The sequence below is a fragment of the Monodon monoceros genome, unplaced genomic scaffold (genome assembly GCF_005190385.1).
Source record: "Monodon monoceros isolate NGI ecotype Baffin Bay Population unplaced genomic scaffold, NGI_Narwhal_1 Super_Scaffold_20, whole genome shotgun sequence".
Classification (NCBI taxonomy): Eukaryota; Metazoa; Chordata; class Mammalia; order Artiodactyla; family Monodontidae; genus Monodon; species Monodon monoceros.
In genome coordinates this window covers 110,384,076-110,400,092 of record NW_021703777.1, presented here as the reverse complement: position 1 = coordinate 110,400,092, position 16,017 = coordinate 110,384,076, and the positions used below count along the sequence as shown (strand labels likewise).

General features: G+C 39.2%; 1 protein-coding gene across 11 annotated transcripts in view; it reads right to left on the bottom strand.

The window, feature by feature from the left end:
• Window positions 1-16,017, bottom strand: part of ANK2 (ankyrin 2) — a 272,366-nt gene that overhangs the window by 22,071 nt on the left and 234,278 nt on the right. For 6 of the 11 annotated variants that reach the window (XM_029235234.1, XM_029235243.1, XM_029235233.1 and 3 more), the window contains exons 32-36: window positions 15,785-15,910; window positions 13,510-13,632; window positions 11,491-11,523; window positions 9,545-9,566; window positions 549-6,812 (exon numbers count right to left, since the gene is read on the bottom strand). In XM_029235234.1, the coding sequence (XP_029091067.1) occupies window positions 549-6,812; window positions 9,545-9,566; window positions 11,491-11,523; window positions 13,510-13,632; window positions 15,785-15,910 (6,568 nt within the window). The remainder of the gene's footprint in view (window positions 1-548; window positions 6,813-9,544; window positions 9,567-11,490; window positions 11,524-13,509; window positions 13,633-15,784; window positions 15,911-16,017) is intronic. The other 5 variants (XM_029235242.1, XM_029235239.1, XM_029235241.1 and 2 more) reach the window with 3 other exon arrangements.

The following is a 16,017-nucleotide window of genomic DNA, read 5'->3' as shown; positions in this document are numbered from 1 at the left end:
CTTAAAGTGTTTACCAATGGTATCTGAAATCCAACCTTTCTGAATCAAAAACAAATCCTCAACAATTAGAATTTCATGGTATGTGAAATCTTCTTGTGTAAACGGCTTCCTAATCATTATAAAATTGTTAAGTACTTATTAAAGTACTCAAAGGTAATTAGAAAAAGCAATGAATCCTCATAATATGAAACAAAACCAAATATATCCGTATGCTTAATTTAAGGCTAAGCCTGGAACGTCAGAACAACAAAACTCAAAGCTTGCATGGCGTCACGTGCAGCAGCTAGAGAAAAGGCAAGATCCCCGTTGCCTGTCGATCATGTTTATGTTTTCCATAAGCATTCTCATTACTCAATCTTGAGATTGTTTCCACAGACAAGAGTATACAGAGAAAGCACAAAACACAAAGGGCTTACACAAACATAGTAACCACTACAGAAAGCTTAAAGAAAATGAGACACAAATCACCAAATAAAACAGACACACAAAAAAACTATATCAAATTTATGACATGCGTAGCACAGGGAATCCCAGTGGCTGGCAAATACCTTCAGCATGGTCATGGCCATTTTCATCAGGGATGCGTTCAATCAGAGTCTCAATGGACTCATCCCAAATGGGCCTTGTGTCAAAGATGTCCTCAGGAATTGAGTTCTCGGTCTCAACAGGTGGCAGATTTTCAATTACTGAAACTTCCAGGGCACTACTACTTTCGTCATCTGAAACTAACTCCTGCTCCCTTTCTGACTGTGTAAGTCTATCCACTAACTTGGAAGCCTCATCACTAATCTCCTCAAAGAATTCTATGGAGTTCCTGTAAAGGTCAAAGAAATGCTCCTTATTTTCTTTTGTGGGGCTCGTGGGCCCCCTGCAGGAAGATGTGGTGCTTTTGCTCTTTACTGGCAATCGGGATGCAAATATCTTTGGTTTTGTGGCCCCTTCCTCTGATTCTAACTCAAGCTCCTCTGCCCACTCTGTGCTTTCTGTTTCTGTCTCAGTGTAACTTCTAGTTTTTACTGGACATTTGGTCTTTGCATCCGAACTGGCATCAGATTCAGGTTTGCTTCTATTACTTGGCGCTCTGCTTGTCATGTCCTGTCCCTGAGGAGCCTCTGTTTTCTGTAGAGACAGGTCTAGATGCGAAGGCTGCTGCTCGACTCTTTGGACGGGCACTTTCGTGGGGATTTTAGACTTTGGTTTTGTTTCATCCTGTTTACTTTCCTCATCCAGGCTGGGTAGAAAATCTTCAGAAAGGGAGCTCTCATACTCCACAGATGGAGGTGCTGGGGTTGAAGTGGGTATAGTCCTTACAGGGATTTTGGACCTGCTTTCAGTAGAAGGCACATTCTCCATGGGTGCAGTAGGGATTTCAATGACTGATTTCTGTTCCTCTGGGGATGAATCGGGAGAATCATCACCCCGATCTGCATATACAGACCTAGTGACTGTGGAAAAATCTAACTGAACTTGCCCAACCGGTTTAGGGGAGTCGGGGCAAGCTGTCTGCTTCACACTGGACAGGGGAGGTGTGTCACCCATTCCCAAGGAGGGGAGGTCCTCAGCTCCCACAGAAGTTGCCTCTTTCATTGATGTTTCAATGGAGGCTGAAATCTCCATTTGGGAGTTAAGTGGAGCATCTGAAGCGTGTATTTCTTCTACTTCCTCACTCAGGTCATCTGGGAGTAGCTCTGCTTCGTCATCCACTGTTTCTTTCGACTCTAAGAGTGCTAATGACTCAGCTGATGTCTCCAGCTCTAGGGGCTCAGCACCAGTACCCCCTTCTCTCATGTCTTCAGAGAGAGTCTCTTCCCTGGATTCTTGCCCAATTTGGAAAAAGTGAAAACTTTCATCTGCATAGGACCTTTTGGTCATATCAATGGCACCACTTCGGGTCATCTCAAACAATTTTCCTTCCTGAAAGAGAAACGGATTTTGCTCACTGGTTGGGGTCCCCTCTTCAGTTGGGGTCCTAGCAGGAGTGGTGTCAGGGGTGGTACCCTGCGATTGTCTGTCTACCATCAAACCAAATATCTTCTGTTCTTCCTCTTTCACTCGAGCCTCAAAGGCTTCATCATCCTCACGGATTTCACTCCAGGAATCAGAATCTACATCAGTTTTTGTGATGATGACTTTGCTTCTCTGTTCACCAGCAACTGTTGATGTATTTGGTACAGTTGGCTCTAAAGATGAGGAGGCTCTATCTGACTGCATTTCCCACAAGGTACTTTCTTGTTTGGGTTCTACGTCCAGGTTCTGGTCCTCAAAATTAGATTCTTCACTTGAAACAGTTCTTCCAGAGGCGCTTGTCACTTCTACGTCTTCAGTGGAGGATGTGGTGGTAACAGAAGACACTTCAGAAGAGTGAAAACTTGTGTGTCTTGTATCTGTTTGGGTTTTGCTTTCTTCACTAGAGAAAAAAGGTTGAGAAGGAACATTTTCATAAGGGCTTATGATTTGAGGATCAGAGATTTCATCAGTCTCCACTGGGTCAGACAATGGAACATCCAAGGACGATCTATCAGCTTGAGTAGTAATGGATGAGTCTAGAGTGGACCAGTCCTCTGGTAAGCTCTCAAAAGCTTGGTCAGGTTTTGTGACCTCCATTTTTGTAGCAGAGGATGTGGAGACTGTGTCTTCATCTAATTCTTTTGCTTCAGATGCTGGACAATGATGCAAAGAGGACAAAGATGAAGAGCTTTCACTGGGGCAATCTACTTGTGGAGATTCGACTCCAGAAACATCAAGCCCTTCTTCTTCTGTATCTTTTCCACCAGTGTCTTGGAGAGCTAATGATTCCTTATGGGTAACTAGCTGCTCACTGACATCATCACCAGTGGAACTGCGGAGACCTGAAGAGATAGGAGTGGCTGAGCCGCTGGGACTCCCTGCTTCATACCCGTGGTCATCACAAAGTTTTTGTTGATCAGCATCTCTGTTTAGATCATCATAAGACATCTCTGGGCCATCAGTAGAAACAGTATGACTGTCTTCAGGTAAATGAGATTCACGATCTTTTTCTTCCTCTGATTTACCTGAATCTTCCTGAGTATCTTCATTCATCTTAAAAGTGTATTGTTTGGAAACGACAGGCTGGAATTGTACTTCTTCGGGACTGGAATTTGAGTCTATGCTGGACGGAAGTGGGGAAGGGGGTTGCACTTGAATAACTGGCTCTGATAAGAGGCCTGAGTCAGCACCTTTCTTCAGCTGTGTCAACTCAGGTTCACTTTCTGAGGAGGAAGAAGCCTTTCTGCTCTCTGATGTTACAACCACAGGGACATCGCTTTCATCCTCTACACTCTCCGTGTGTTTTGTTTCATCCATGTCTGCTGAACAGTCAACATCTACGTCAGAGGATGAAGAAGACTCTTCTTGCTTGGCTTCTCTTTTGTAGTCCCTTTTCTGCTTTGCTTCTTGTTCAAGTTCATCAAACGTTTTGATTTTGGTTACCATTTTAAACATTTCCTCTTCAGGTGTGAACCTCTTTCTCTCCCCACTTTCTGAGTCATCCTCCTCTGCACATTCAGGAATCACAGCTGGTTTGGGGGTGCCTGCATCTGTGGTTTTGGGTGTGACCTCATAGCTAATTTCTTCGGAGCTGGGGGTGTCAGGGGAAAGGGGGCTCTTCCCTGAGCTCTCCATGAGTGACGTCTGCTCAAGGCTGTCATCCTCAGCACTGCCGTCTGGGTCTCGGAGCAGCCGGGACCGCATAGAGGCCACTTCCGTGAAGAGTTCTGTTTTGGCAACGGCTGAAGGAAGGGGAAAGTGACTCGGCAGAATTCCAGCCTTCATCTTTGGTTCAACAGGGCTGCTTTCAAGAGAATCATGGCAAGGGGATTCTTTCAGAGGACTCGGTTCCAGAGAATCAGGAGTTTTGTGTGAGGAGTTATCCTCCAGCACTGGGCTGGCTTCCAGGGAGTCTTTGTGGCTCACTGTGAAGGATTCATCAGCCCCAGGGCTGAGGACCTCACTATCACGGCTAGGGAGTGCAAGTTCTAACCCTTGGGGACTTCTAGTGACTCCCTGGGGCTTTGATTCAGCCCTTGGGCCTGTCTTTACAGCAGCATCAGGCAGCGGCAAGGCCTTTGTCTCATCTGAGGGCTTGGTGGCTGTGGATCCCTGAGCTTCAGTATCAATTTGTGTCTCATGGGCTGAACTAACATATTTAAGTGGACCTTCATCACAGGACACTTCCTCAGTCAGTCCTTCGGATGGTTCTTTTGCTAATGATACACCTTGACTGCCAAGGCCGTCACCTTCTTGTGGGGGGCATGTGTCTTTGGAAGGGTCTAGGGTGACCTCCTTCAGCAAACACTCAGCAGAGGGCTCTGTGCCCCCCGTGACTGCAGCACCTTGCCCTTCAGAACCATCAGTAACGTCTTTGGTTGAGGGATGTCCTTTTTCGGAATGAATTTCTGGTGGTGTTTTTAACTTGGTAGTTTCCTTTGTTTCCTCAATTTGCTCCTCCCTTTTCTTTGGTGAGAAAGAAAGGCTTTCTGGGCTTGTCTCGGGGGTCTCTGCTAGGCCCTCATGCTTATAGCTTTCTTCTGAACTAATCTGAGGGGTCCCTTCCATCAGGCTGCCACACGGAGAACCTGCTACCCCTTCCTGCTTCAGGCTTTCCGAACTGCCATGTAAGGCACCACTCTGTAAAGACAGGGCTGGGAGGAACTCATCTTTCATGTAATCTAGTGGGAATGTTGTGTTGAAAGGACTAGTGAGCACTTGGTCTAAGTGAAGCTGCGCCTTCTCAGTCTCTTCACTCAGGCAGAACTGTTGGTATTTGTCATTGTCTTCCAGTTCCTGCTTAATGACGTCAGAAAAGTCAGTGGAGGTTTTCCTGTCTGGGCTGATCTGGAGATCCATGTCTCCCTGTTCATCAGCCAGCTTTTCTTTGGGGGCTTCACTATCTTTATGGCTTTCTTCTTCAGGTGCTGGCTGAACAGGTTCGGGTGTTTTGTGGTTGAGCGCTTTCTCCTTTCCTTCAGCTACATCTTCTCTCTTAAACCCTGCGGAGGAAGCACGGACCGCTCTTCTGGATTCTGAAGGTCCCGTGACCAGGAATCGCTGGCCTCGTTTGATTGTCTGACTCTCCATTTTCTGCGTTTCTCTCGGGGTTACTATCTGCCCCTTTTCTTTTTCTACCCGAACTTTGCTTTTTTCTTGTGGCTGTTTTGGTTTTGCGGATTTGTGCTCAAAGAGTCCAGTCTTATGTTTAGATGGGTCCTGACCTGACTGGAAAGCTTTCATCAACTCCCGAACAGACATTGTCTCCTCGATTCTTTCTGTTTTTGAGGTGGGGGAGACAGGTGGTTGCTTGTCTGTTTTCCCAGAAGGTGACACAAGCAGGTGCTTCTCGGTTTTCCCAGAGGTTGAGACAGGTGAATGCTTTTCCATTCTTCCAGCTGGTGATACAAGCAAGCGTTTCTCTATTCTGCCAGGTGACACTGGTGGATGTTTCTCTGTTCTCCCAGAGGGCGAGCCGGGTGGGCGTTTGTCTGTTTTACCTGAAGGCGAAACAGGTGGGTGTCTTTCTGTTTTTGTAGAAGAGGATACAGGGGAGTGTCTTTCAGTTTTTGCGGAGGGTGACAAGGGTGAGTGTTTCTCAGTTTTACTTGAGGATGACACAGGTGAGTGCTTTTCAGTTTTTGCAGAGGGTGACAAGGGTGAGTGTTTCTCGGTTTTACTCACTGGTGATACTGGAGGGTGCCTCTCAGTTTTTGCAGAAGAGGAAAGAGAAGAGTGTCTTTCTGTTTTCAAGGAGGGTGATGCTGGCACATGTCTCTCGGACTTCAGAGAGGGGGATGCAGCTAGATGTGTCCTTTGTGTTATCTTTTTTGGCACATCTTCTTTGCCTTTGACTCTGACAGGCAACTTGCTTCGCCCTTTCTGTTCATCTTCCACTCGTTTTTGAAGGGCCTTCACCTTGTCCTTTATGGAACCAATGGGAGTTTCTTCTATCAAAGGTGACGTAGCTTTTACAGGGGGAAGAGGCTCGGGGGCTAAACCTGGGTCCTCATCTAATGACTCTTCTGAACTACCTTTTTTAAGTTCAGTTTTTTCTGCACTAGCTTGTGAACTATCCTCTTTTTGTTTTTGTTTTTCTTTTAATTTCCTTCTCACTGGCTTCTTTATGCCCAGGCTTGGTTTGGGCTGTTTCTGTGTACTCTGTGTCTCCTCTGAAGATGCTTCTTTAGCTTTCCCTTCGCTTTCAGAGCTCCTGCAAGGACCCAGAGCCTCACGTTTCTCCCCTGCCAGATCTTGCACTGTCTGCGGTGGCTCTTTGTGAGGAGACACGTAGGAATTTAGATCCTCAGTAAGGTAGTTCACTAGCCCTGTTGAGTCTTTCTCTACTTTTTCTTTGGTCTCTTTCTCTATTCTAACTTCTGCACATGGGTATTCGGTGATTTCTAAAGATGCTTTTTGCTTAGCCTCCTCTATTTCCTCATCACTGACAATAACCCATTCCTCTTCCACTAATTCTCTCTCTGGCTGAGACCTTGGCACACTGTCTTCATCTCTCATGCAGGTTCCGCTTCTCAGGATTTTGTTCACCTTCTCTAAGTCCTCTTTAACTCTTTCAACAATTTCAAAAGGCTCCCCTGGCTCTTCCTCAGCAGCCTTCACCAGCTCCTTCACTTTGAGGGAACCTGCCCTATCGGATCCATCTGTGGTCAAGATGGCAGTCATTTTGATCAAATCTTGTTTCATCTCAGAAACTTCAGAGAGCAAGTCCGGACTTGCTAGGACAGGAACTTCATTAACCAGGTGACTTTTCAGGACAGATGTTTCTGTAGATTCTGTCTCATCATCTTTGATGTGAATGAAAAACATTGAAAGTAAAATGGAAATCAAAAAAGATATTGGCAAATGTAATCAGGACTGAAACGACACAGTGTCTTTTCCTGTTGTGGCGGGTGGAACAACAAAAATGGGCTGGGAATGGTGGATCCACAAGGTCTCAGGATACAAAAGCAAAGCAAGGCTAACGGAAAAAAAACTGAAAAGGAAAAATGAGCAGGAAATAACTTGCTTAATTTTCTCACTTGTAGCACATCCACACATACAACAAAACTGTCACAACTAATCAAGACACACACAAAATCACAAAACAAAGAACGAACGCAGTGAAATTACACAGAGATATCTCAAGATTGTTCAGATGTTACAGACCAATGTTGAAAAAAGATGAACATGGGAAAAAAAGGAAAAAAGCATTAGAAATTGCAGAAAGTTGATTTCCTCTAGGAGAAAGCCAGTAGTAGCAAACTCAGAATATCGTCTAATGATGTATAGACATTATTTAATCATACAAAAATCTGGAATTCAGTATATTTAGTTCTGCCAATATACAATGACTATATAAAATATATCTGAATCAGCTGCAAACCGGCATTTCATCTAAGGGAAATTCACACCAACAACAAAACAAACAGTCTTGTGCTGAGAGGCATGGTCCTTTCCTTGGAGCAACCTCCTTGTTTAGACACGTAATGGACAGACCAAGGAGGGAAAGAAAGGAAAGGAAAGAAAAACAACAAAAACAACGATTGTGATTAAACTTATATGTGAGTCCAAAGTTAAAATGTGATGCATGGCAACCCAAATCAGAGACAGTCACACAGGACACACGCACAGTTTATGTAAGCCAAGTTATTTCCATGCAAAGCAAAGGCGGAATAAAACTGGTGGGAGAGGTGGCTTTGCTGAAATGTGCAGGCAGGAGAATGGTAAGAAATTAGAACAAATATGGAAAACGTTACTGTGGTGAAGCGTATTTACTTCCCTAAAAGTCCACATACAAGATGCTCGATGCAGTATGTTTGAGGCATAGGTAGTGGGGGCCTGCACCCATTAAAGGCAAGGGGGAAAACTCAAACTCTTTTAGGATTTACTCTTGAAAAGACCTTAGGAAAGAGTCCTTTCAACAGAGCCCTCCTTTGGAGATTATTTCATGCCTGGTTGAAGATTATTTTATGATTGTCTTTATACTAAAAGAAAACCAAACATGAGTCTATATTTGAAACTTTTAAAGCAGTCACAATACCTGGGAGTCATTCAGGAGGATCTATGACATTATAGCAATATAGTAACTTTTTAAAAATGATTGAGCCAGATGGATGAATTTTTAATTCCTACTAGCTTGTATCCAAGGAACAAAGGGCCATTTAAATAAACATCGTAGTCCCAGAGAAGAAAGTGGGATAATAAAATCTCTTTAAAAAAAGGAATTAATGAAGGCAATGATAATGTAAATTTTTTTATAAACATAAATGCCTTCTCTTGAGAGAATCAGTATATGTTGAGGAGCTATACTATGTGAAATGCATATACAAAGATATATTAAACTAATTTATATCAATACAGATTTGTTCAGATATAAAACAATGAAAACATCCAGAATTTCAAATATTCTAGTCCTGAATAATGATTTAACATGAGGGTAAGGAGACTCTCATTTAAAAGTATTTCAATAACTTAGCAGTAAATTACATTGTGCTAGGACTTCAAAAGAAGGGGGAAAAAAAAAAAGCCTGATAATTATTGCATAGGGCCTGATGACCATATTAAACATGGTTCTAAGTTTTCTTCTTTTGTGAATAGCACCCTGAAATACAGTGAATCAAAATAAATCTTAAAATGAATAAACATTAAAAATTAGATTTTTTTCTAGAGCATTTGGGGCATAAAAGCAAGAAGGAAACCTGAAAAACTCAACTTCTTCCACATAAGAAGCTAGAGTCACCAGAAACAGTCCAACAAACTAAAAATTTAATTGACTGTTACAAACCTGAAATGAACTCTAAGATAGCTCTCTCAAAGTCTGTAAAATCCAGTTCTCTTTGTACTAGATTACGTTTAGGCTTTGAATCATTATTTAAAATTAGCACTATTATGACATACTGCTGTGATTAATAATTTCATCCAGGAGGTTTTAATTTTTGCTTTTCTGGTTCTTAATTTTTTCAGAAAGTTTTCACAAAAGTCCATTAGACCTCAGTCCTAGAAAAGTCAGTTATACTTCACCACAGTAAGAGGTGTAAGGGGTAGGGGTCGGGGTGGGGTGAGGGGAGAGTTAGCTTTAGCTGAAAACTATTAAGACAGTATCACTTTTGCAGGTGTAGCCTACATAAATAATGAGCTCTCTACTGATGTCAGTTGTTGCTTGATATAAAAAGTGATACTGTCATGTCAGAGCTTAAAAAAATGAGATGACAATATTATGCTAACAAATGGACAAAAACGGTAGGGTGGGTTTCTAAACAAGCATAACAGCAATAGCAGGGTTAACAGGGATCTAAAAGAAAGTGAATGCTTAGATGAATAATCATTGCATTTTACTGCTAATTAGCTCACAAATTAGATATATTCATAATTTAACTGGCCAAGCTGCTTTTCTAAATAAATATTAATGATTAATAAGGATAATATAAAAACATAATTATTATAGTTGTTAGTAATGGCAACTAGCTTGCATCTTGATTCATGCTTTTCTTTATTGTAGCCAGCTTTCAAACAAACTCAATTTTATTTGAAATCTTACTTTTTTCTGATGTCATATCGATCTGAAAGAAAACATACATAAATTGAATGGTTACAAATAGCATCTTGCCTCACAGCCCCTGACGTGTACAGTAAGCTCCTATTTTATATACGTGGGAAATGCCATAAGCTAGAGGAAGGTCAGAGTAATTTGCTACCGTTCTTCCCTAGAGTCTCTGATTCTTATCCTAACTTTGAAAAAACAAATCTCCTTTCTAGACACTATGGGTGGAAAGTCCTTTCTAACATGTTACTCCTGGGAAGGTATGATGCAGGTGTGTTTGATGTTAGAAATACATATTACGGAAAAGGCCAGGAAAAAAGTGAAGTAGGTTTTAAACAGTAAGTGTCAATTTAGTTGAGAGAAAGGAAAAAACAAAGAGCATGCCAGGGTGTTACATTCCACAGAAGTAGTTTCATTATTAGTTATAAGCCAGAATTCCAAATCCTGAAAAGAATACAAACTGGATCTGTAGCCCTGAATAGTTCCTGAAAATACTCATTAGAAAAATCATAAGCCTAACGGAAGAATTCATTTGAACATAGCAAAGTTGGTTTCATAATTGTGTTGCTCTTTCAACAAGGTATGCACGTATCATCTTGAATAGCTTGGGGATTGAGTCACCAACTACAGAAAGGAAATTGAATATGAGAGACAAAGAGTGACTGCACAGCTGAGAGAAAAAATGACTTCAGTCTTGTCGTAAGTTTATTGTGTATCTGGTTATACATGGCAGGACAATGAGTCTATAATCACCCCTCTCATCCTGCCCCACTGCCTGGGTATCGGTAAAGAAGTGAATTCAGGGGCAGTCTATGAACTGATAAGGCCTTACATTTTAAGCTGGTGAGTACAAGGGTGTTTATTATGTTTTTCTTTATGGTTTTCTAGTTTAAATCCAACAGAATAACATTAAAAAATAAAATTAGTATATTTGACAACATTTACGTGCAACTAATAACAATTCCATCTGTCTATCTTAGAAACAGGAAGCAATATGTTAATCAGTTAAGTGTAAGGACTTTTCCAATGATTTCTTTCATTTCTATGATAATGTTTGGGCATTTTCAGACCTTTACAAGGGAAACAAACACATACTTGCTTTGACTATCGAAGCAGGTATAGTTCAAATGGATATTTATTCAAGGTAACCTCTCTAAGGCTCATTTTCTTCATCTGTCACATATCATCTATGATATGATAGCACACACCTCATAGGGTGATTGTCAGATCAGTGTTGGTGGGGTATGTGGAGCACTTAGTAAAGAATCTACCTTATAAGAAGTGCTCATTATATGTAGAGTTCTGCATTATAATATTAGTATAGTCAAATGGATGAACTATATGCTCCTTAAAGTTTTTTATTTCAGTGGTTCTCAAACTTTTTATTAACCCCCCTTTACACTCCTAAAAAAATACTGAGGAGTCTGAAGAACTTCTGTTTAACATATATAAATAAATATCTGTATTACAAATGAAAGCTGAGAATATACAAGAACCCAAGTATACACAAGCACACATTCCAGAGTGTCAGGGTGATGATGTCATCACATGTAATGGAGCCTCTGGAAGACTCCTATGTAGCTTCTGAGGATATGGGAGCTAAAAGGCAAAAAATGTTTCAGTAATATTAAGGAAAGAGTTTTGACCTCCAGACATCTCCAGACCAACCTTTGAGAACCACTGAGATAATGGTTTTGGTCTTCAGCTGTTGGTAATCTATATTGCTGCATAAAGACAGGTAACAATTTATAGGGTAATATTACTGTCCTCTGAAATCAGTCCATAAGATGAGAAAACAGGCTCAGAGAGGTTAAGTAAGATCGTGACCCTTTAATTACTAAGGACAACGGTGTAACCCTTCTAAGACACAGGTAACCATGTGCTCTTATCAGTGGTTATAGCAGTAACACAGCCATTAACAAGTGACAATGCCACACAATTACCTCTTCCTCCTGTTCTTGATCTGACTCTGATTCCTTGCCGCCCCAAGATGCCATGCAAGATGGAAAAAAGAGAGCAGGAAGAGTGGAGAGTATTTAGAAGAAAAGACAAGACTAAATACCCTGACAACAGATATCAATAGGTAAGCATACGTCAGCGTACTTGTATTTTTTCTTACTAACAGTGTACAGAAAACAAGCACAAAAATTAAAGAAGATTGATTTAAATGCAAATGTCTGTAGATTCAAGAGACAAAAGAACCAAGATTATAAATAGACTAATCTACTAGACAAAAGAACTAAAATTATAAATATACTAATTTCAGATGCTCCGTTACCAGCAGCCTCAAAGTTTGACGTTTAATGGATTTGATGGCATATGTCTACAGAAATGGTGATGACAATATCTCAGCCATTACAGATATTGGCTAAAAATGTTAAAAGCCACAAATAAACATATGGTGAAAATATTTTCAATACACAGGCAATATTTAGGAGTTCTATTATAATTAAGAGCTACTAAGTTCTAAAATATATCTGAACTATACACTGTTTGGCAATGTTTTCTTTTGTTTTGAGTTACTAAATGGAAAGTTGTCCTGGACCATCACAGCATTAATAACTGTGTCTGATACATCTTGACTTAAAAGTAAAAAGTAATAATAAACTAAATGCTTTCTTTTATAGCACATTGAAAGCTCATTGAAATCAGAGACAAAGCTCGTTCATCTTTACATATCACTTAGGTGGATCGTCCCAGCAGTACATATTTCTTCGTGGTTCTTATTTGGTATTCTGCTTCGGTGACTCAAAAGTGATCAGCAGTACAAACTCCAAAGTACATTCTGTACCATTGGAGTGCAATTACAGTCCACTTACTGGATCAATATACCTATTGCTGTATTCTAATTCTTGGAATAATATGTAAATTTATGTAAACAGATACTGGTATTTCATTTAATTTTTATCATTTAATAAGAATTTACAATGTTAAACATGACACTACATGCTTATCTCTATGTGACTGATCTCTAATTTATAAGAATAATTAAGTAAGAAAAATATACTGTGGTAAATAAAAAGAAGTATAGGAAATGTTTTGTTTTGCAGAGTCAAGATTTAGAATTTTAAATATACTTCTGCCTCTCCTCCAGGTCTCACCTGCCACTACTCATCCCACTTCCCAACCTCTAAAATTCACACTGATCACTTGCTATAACCTCCTATAAATTGCCATGTGGGAGCTTTCCATTAAAAGGAAAGGGATACTGCTTAAAATTTTTTTTAATAATAAATAAAGTTCTCCCCAACATTTAATTCATCCCCCTTGCCTTCTTTGATTTGATCAGAGTAATCAAAGAATTCTATAATGGGGAGAGGTTTGACTAGAAAGTAATACCTGTAGGTAGATTTGGGTCAAGAATTAATGAATTTTCCTTTCAACCATGTTTCAAATCTACTCCTATAACATGCGAGTATTTTATATACTAATCATGTTAAAATACTTGAAAAATTAATTTGATGCTCCTAAAACAGTATAGGTTACAAGATGAACAAATAATTATTTTAGCAACAAGGTAAAATATCCTGTTGTTGCTCTGAATCTCATAATACATAATCCACCTGTGAAATGGTAGTAAACCGAAGCTAATAGACTCATAAAGTTTCGGTAGGGTGAAATGTACTAGTATGGTGCCAGGAGGGCGCATAAAAACAATAAGAAAGGCAAAGTGAACTATTTAATTTTTAAAAATTAGTCCAAAAAATTAAATCTTAAATTTGAATTTTCTCTCTTCCATATCCAATATGTATTTACAGAAAATTTTCCATCAAAGTGAATTTAATGTGAAATAAGGTAGAGCTACTTTTTCCCTTACTTAAATGGAAAATCATAAATTGGACAGGGTATCAAAAATGACTGTTATATATGGTTGCATTCAGTGTCTTTGCTTTTATTTATTTTAAAGAATTTGAAAATCAAATGCTATACTCTCTGAATTGCACTACAGCAGATTACAATACCTTCGCATAAATTGGCAGGGTGATGTTTAAGTTGCAAATAGCTTGATGCACCAGGCCTCTTGTAGATTTTGGCTCTTTCATAAATGATAGTCGTCCGCAAGGTTCCTGAGTTGTATCACGTACCTTGAACAAGAAAGGCATACATGCTTCACCCATATGATGCACACTATTTATTTTAATGAGATGATACTCAAAAGAATCAGGAAAAATCATTAGATAATGCTAAATAAGGATTTGGAGGTGTTCCTTTTCCCCTTTCCTATTGTCATTTAGAATGGTTAAAAAATATCATTTAGCTTAAAAAAATGTGGTAAAATATACATAACATAAAATTTACCATTTTCGTTTATACACTCACCATTTTCAAGCATACAATTCAGTGTCATGAAGCACATTCACAAAGTTGTGCAATCATCACTACTATGCAGAATTTTCCATCATCCCAAACAGCAACTCTGTACCCGTTAAGCAGTAATTCCCCATTCTACTCCCCTCCCAGCACCTAGTAACCTCTGTTCAACCTTCTGTTGCTATAAGTTTGCCCCTTCTAAGTGCCTCGTATAGGTAGAGTTATACATTCACGTTGCAACATATATCAGAATTTCGTTCTTTTTAAAAGTTTGTGTTAAATTATACATAAAACATCATTTCAACCATTTTTACATGCACAGTGTAGTAGCATTAAGTACATTCACACTGTTGTATAACTATTACCACCATGCATCTTCAGAACGTTTTCACCTTCACAAACTGAAACCGTTTCCATTAACTTCCCATTCCTTCCTTCCCCGATCCCCTGGTAACCACCATTCTATTTTCTGACTCTGCATTTGACTACTCTAGGTACCTCATATAAGTGGGAACATACAATATTTGTCTTTTGTGTCTGGCTAATTTCACTCATTTTAAGGCTGAATAATATTCCATTGAATATTCCATATGAATAATATCCATTCATCTGTGGATGGGTATTTGGGATGCTTCCACCTTTTGACTACTGGGAAGATGCTGCTATGAACATTGCAAGTAACCGAGTCCCTGCTTTCAATTCTTCAGGAATTGCTGGATCATATGCTAATTCTATGTTTAACTTTTCGAGGAACTGCCATACTGTTTTCCACAGTGGCTGCACCATTTTACATTCCCACCAGCAATCAATGTATCAGGATCCCAATTTCTCCACATCCTTACCAACATTTGTTATTTTCTGTTTATTTGTTTGTTTGTTTTTGATAATAGCCAACCTAATGGGTATGGAGTGGGATCTCATTGTGGTCTTAGTTTGAATTTACTTAAGCTGTTGAGCATATTTTCATGTGCTTATTGGCCCTCTGTATATCTTGTTTGGAGAAATGTTTATTTAAGTCGTTTTCCTATTTTTGTATTGTGTTGGTTATAAAATGACTTTTGCACATCAATAATATCAAATATTAGCACAATTACACAGCTGTTTGTGTTAAATGGATCCATCGCCCCTCAGCAGTTAGTGCTTAATGTGTGATCTGTAAGAGCCTTTCTTTAATCAGGCAAAACAACTGAACCAGAAGTGGCACAATGAAAGCCTGCAGTAGAGATCTTGAGAAAACTTAACAGACTTATTAAAACTTAAATAGAATTATTACTTCAATTTCACAAATCTCTCACTCATATCCATTTTTGTCCCTCTTTAGAACTGGGAATCTAGGACAAAACTTGTTACTGCCAAATTCCTAACGTGGATTAATATTCCTAAAGAGGGACGACAAATTTATGGTACACTGAAGTGTCTCCATAAATGTTTGTTGAATGAATTTATGAAAGTATATCCAGTCTATAGCTCTATCTGGGATAATCTCTTAATAGATTAAGTGAGATCCTTGGTCTTTTGAGAGCTTTTTATTACAAAAATTTGTCACTAAGAACTCTTTTGGTCTCTACAATTGTGAAATCACATGTTTTAAAAATTTAAGCACAAATATTTAAAAGAAATAATAGTAAAAAAAAAAAAAAGAGAGAGAGAGACTTCTCTCAAAATTTGGAAAAGAATGGCCAGTTTTTCTAATTAATGAATTGGCTATTTGTGCCTCATTCTTAGCCATAAACATAGTCTATAACTAAAATTTAAGGTTGAAATTTTTAAAAATGGTTGGTTTTCTAGGACTTGAAAATTTTACAGAAATGGTTTAAAAAAATCACTGGAAATGACTGAAAAGCAAATATTTTCTTCTACTAAAGGAAGTCAAAGCTTTACTTGATCTTGAATTAAATGCATTACAAAGTTCCATGTATATATTACCTTGACAAAGAGAGGGAGTCTGTTTTCTTTGAAGGCAAAAAAACTGAATATATGATGTTGGCCACTCTTGGTTAATGGCACCAGGTTGCCAAAACAATCAACATAGATGGGTTTTCCTTCTAATACCTGGTGGAAATAGAGAAAAACAACACAGAATATAATAGCTGCAATTATTACTTGTTATTTACATGAAGAAGTGGTGGTATTACCTGGAACATTAAAATTCTTAAAAT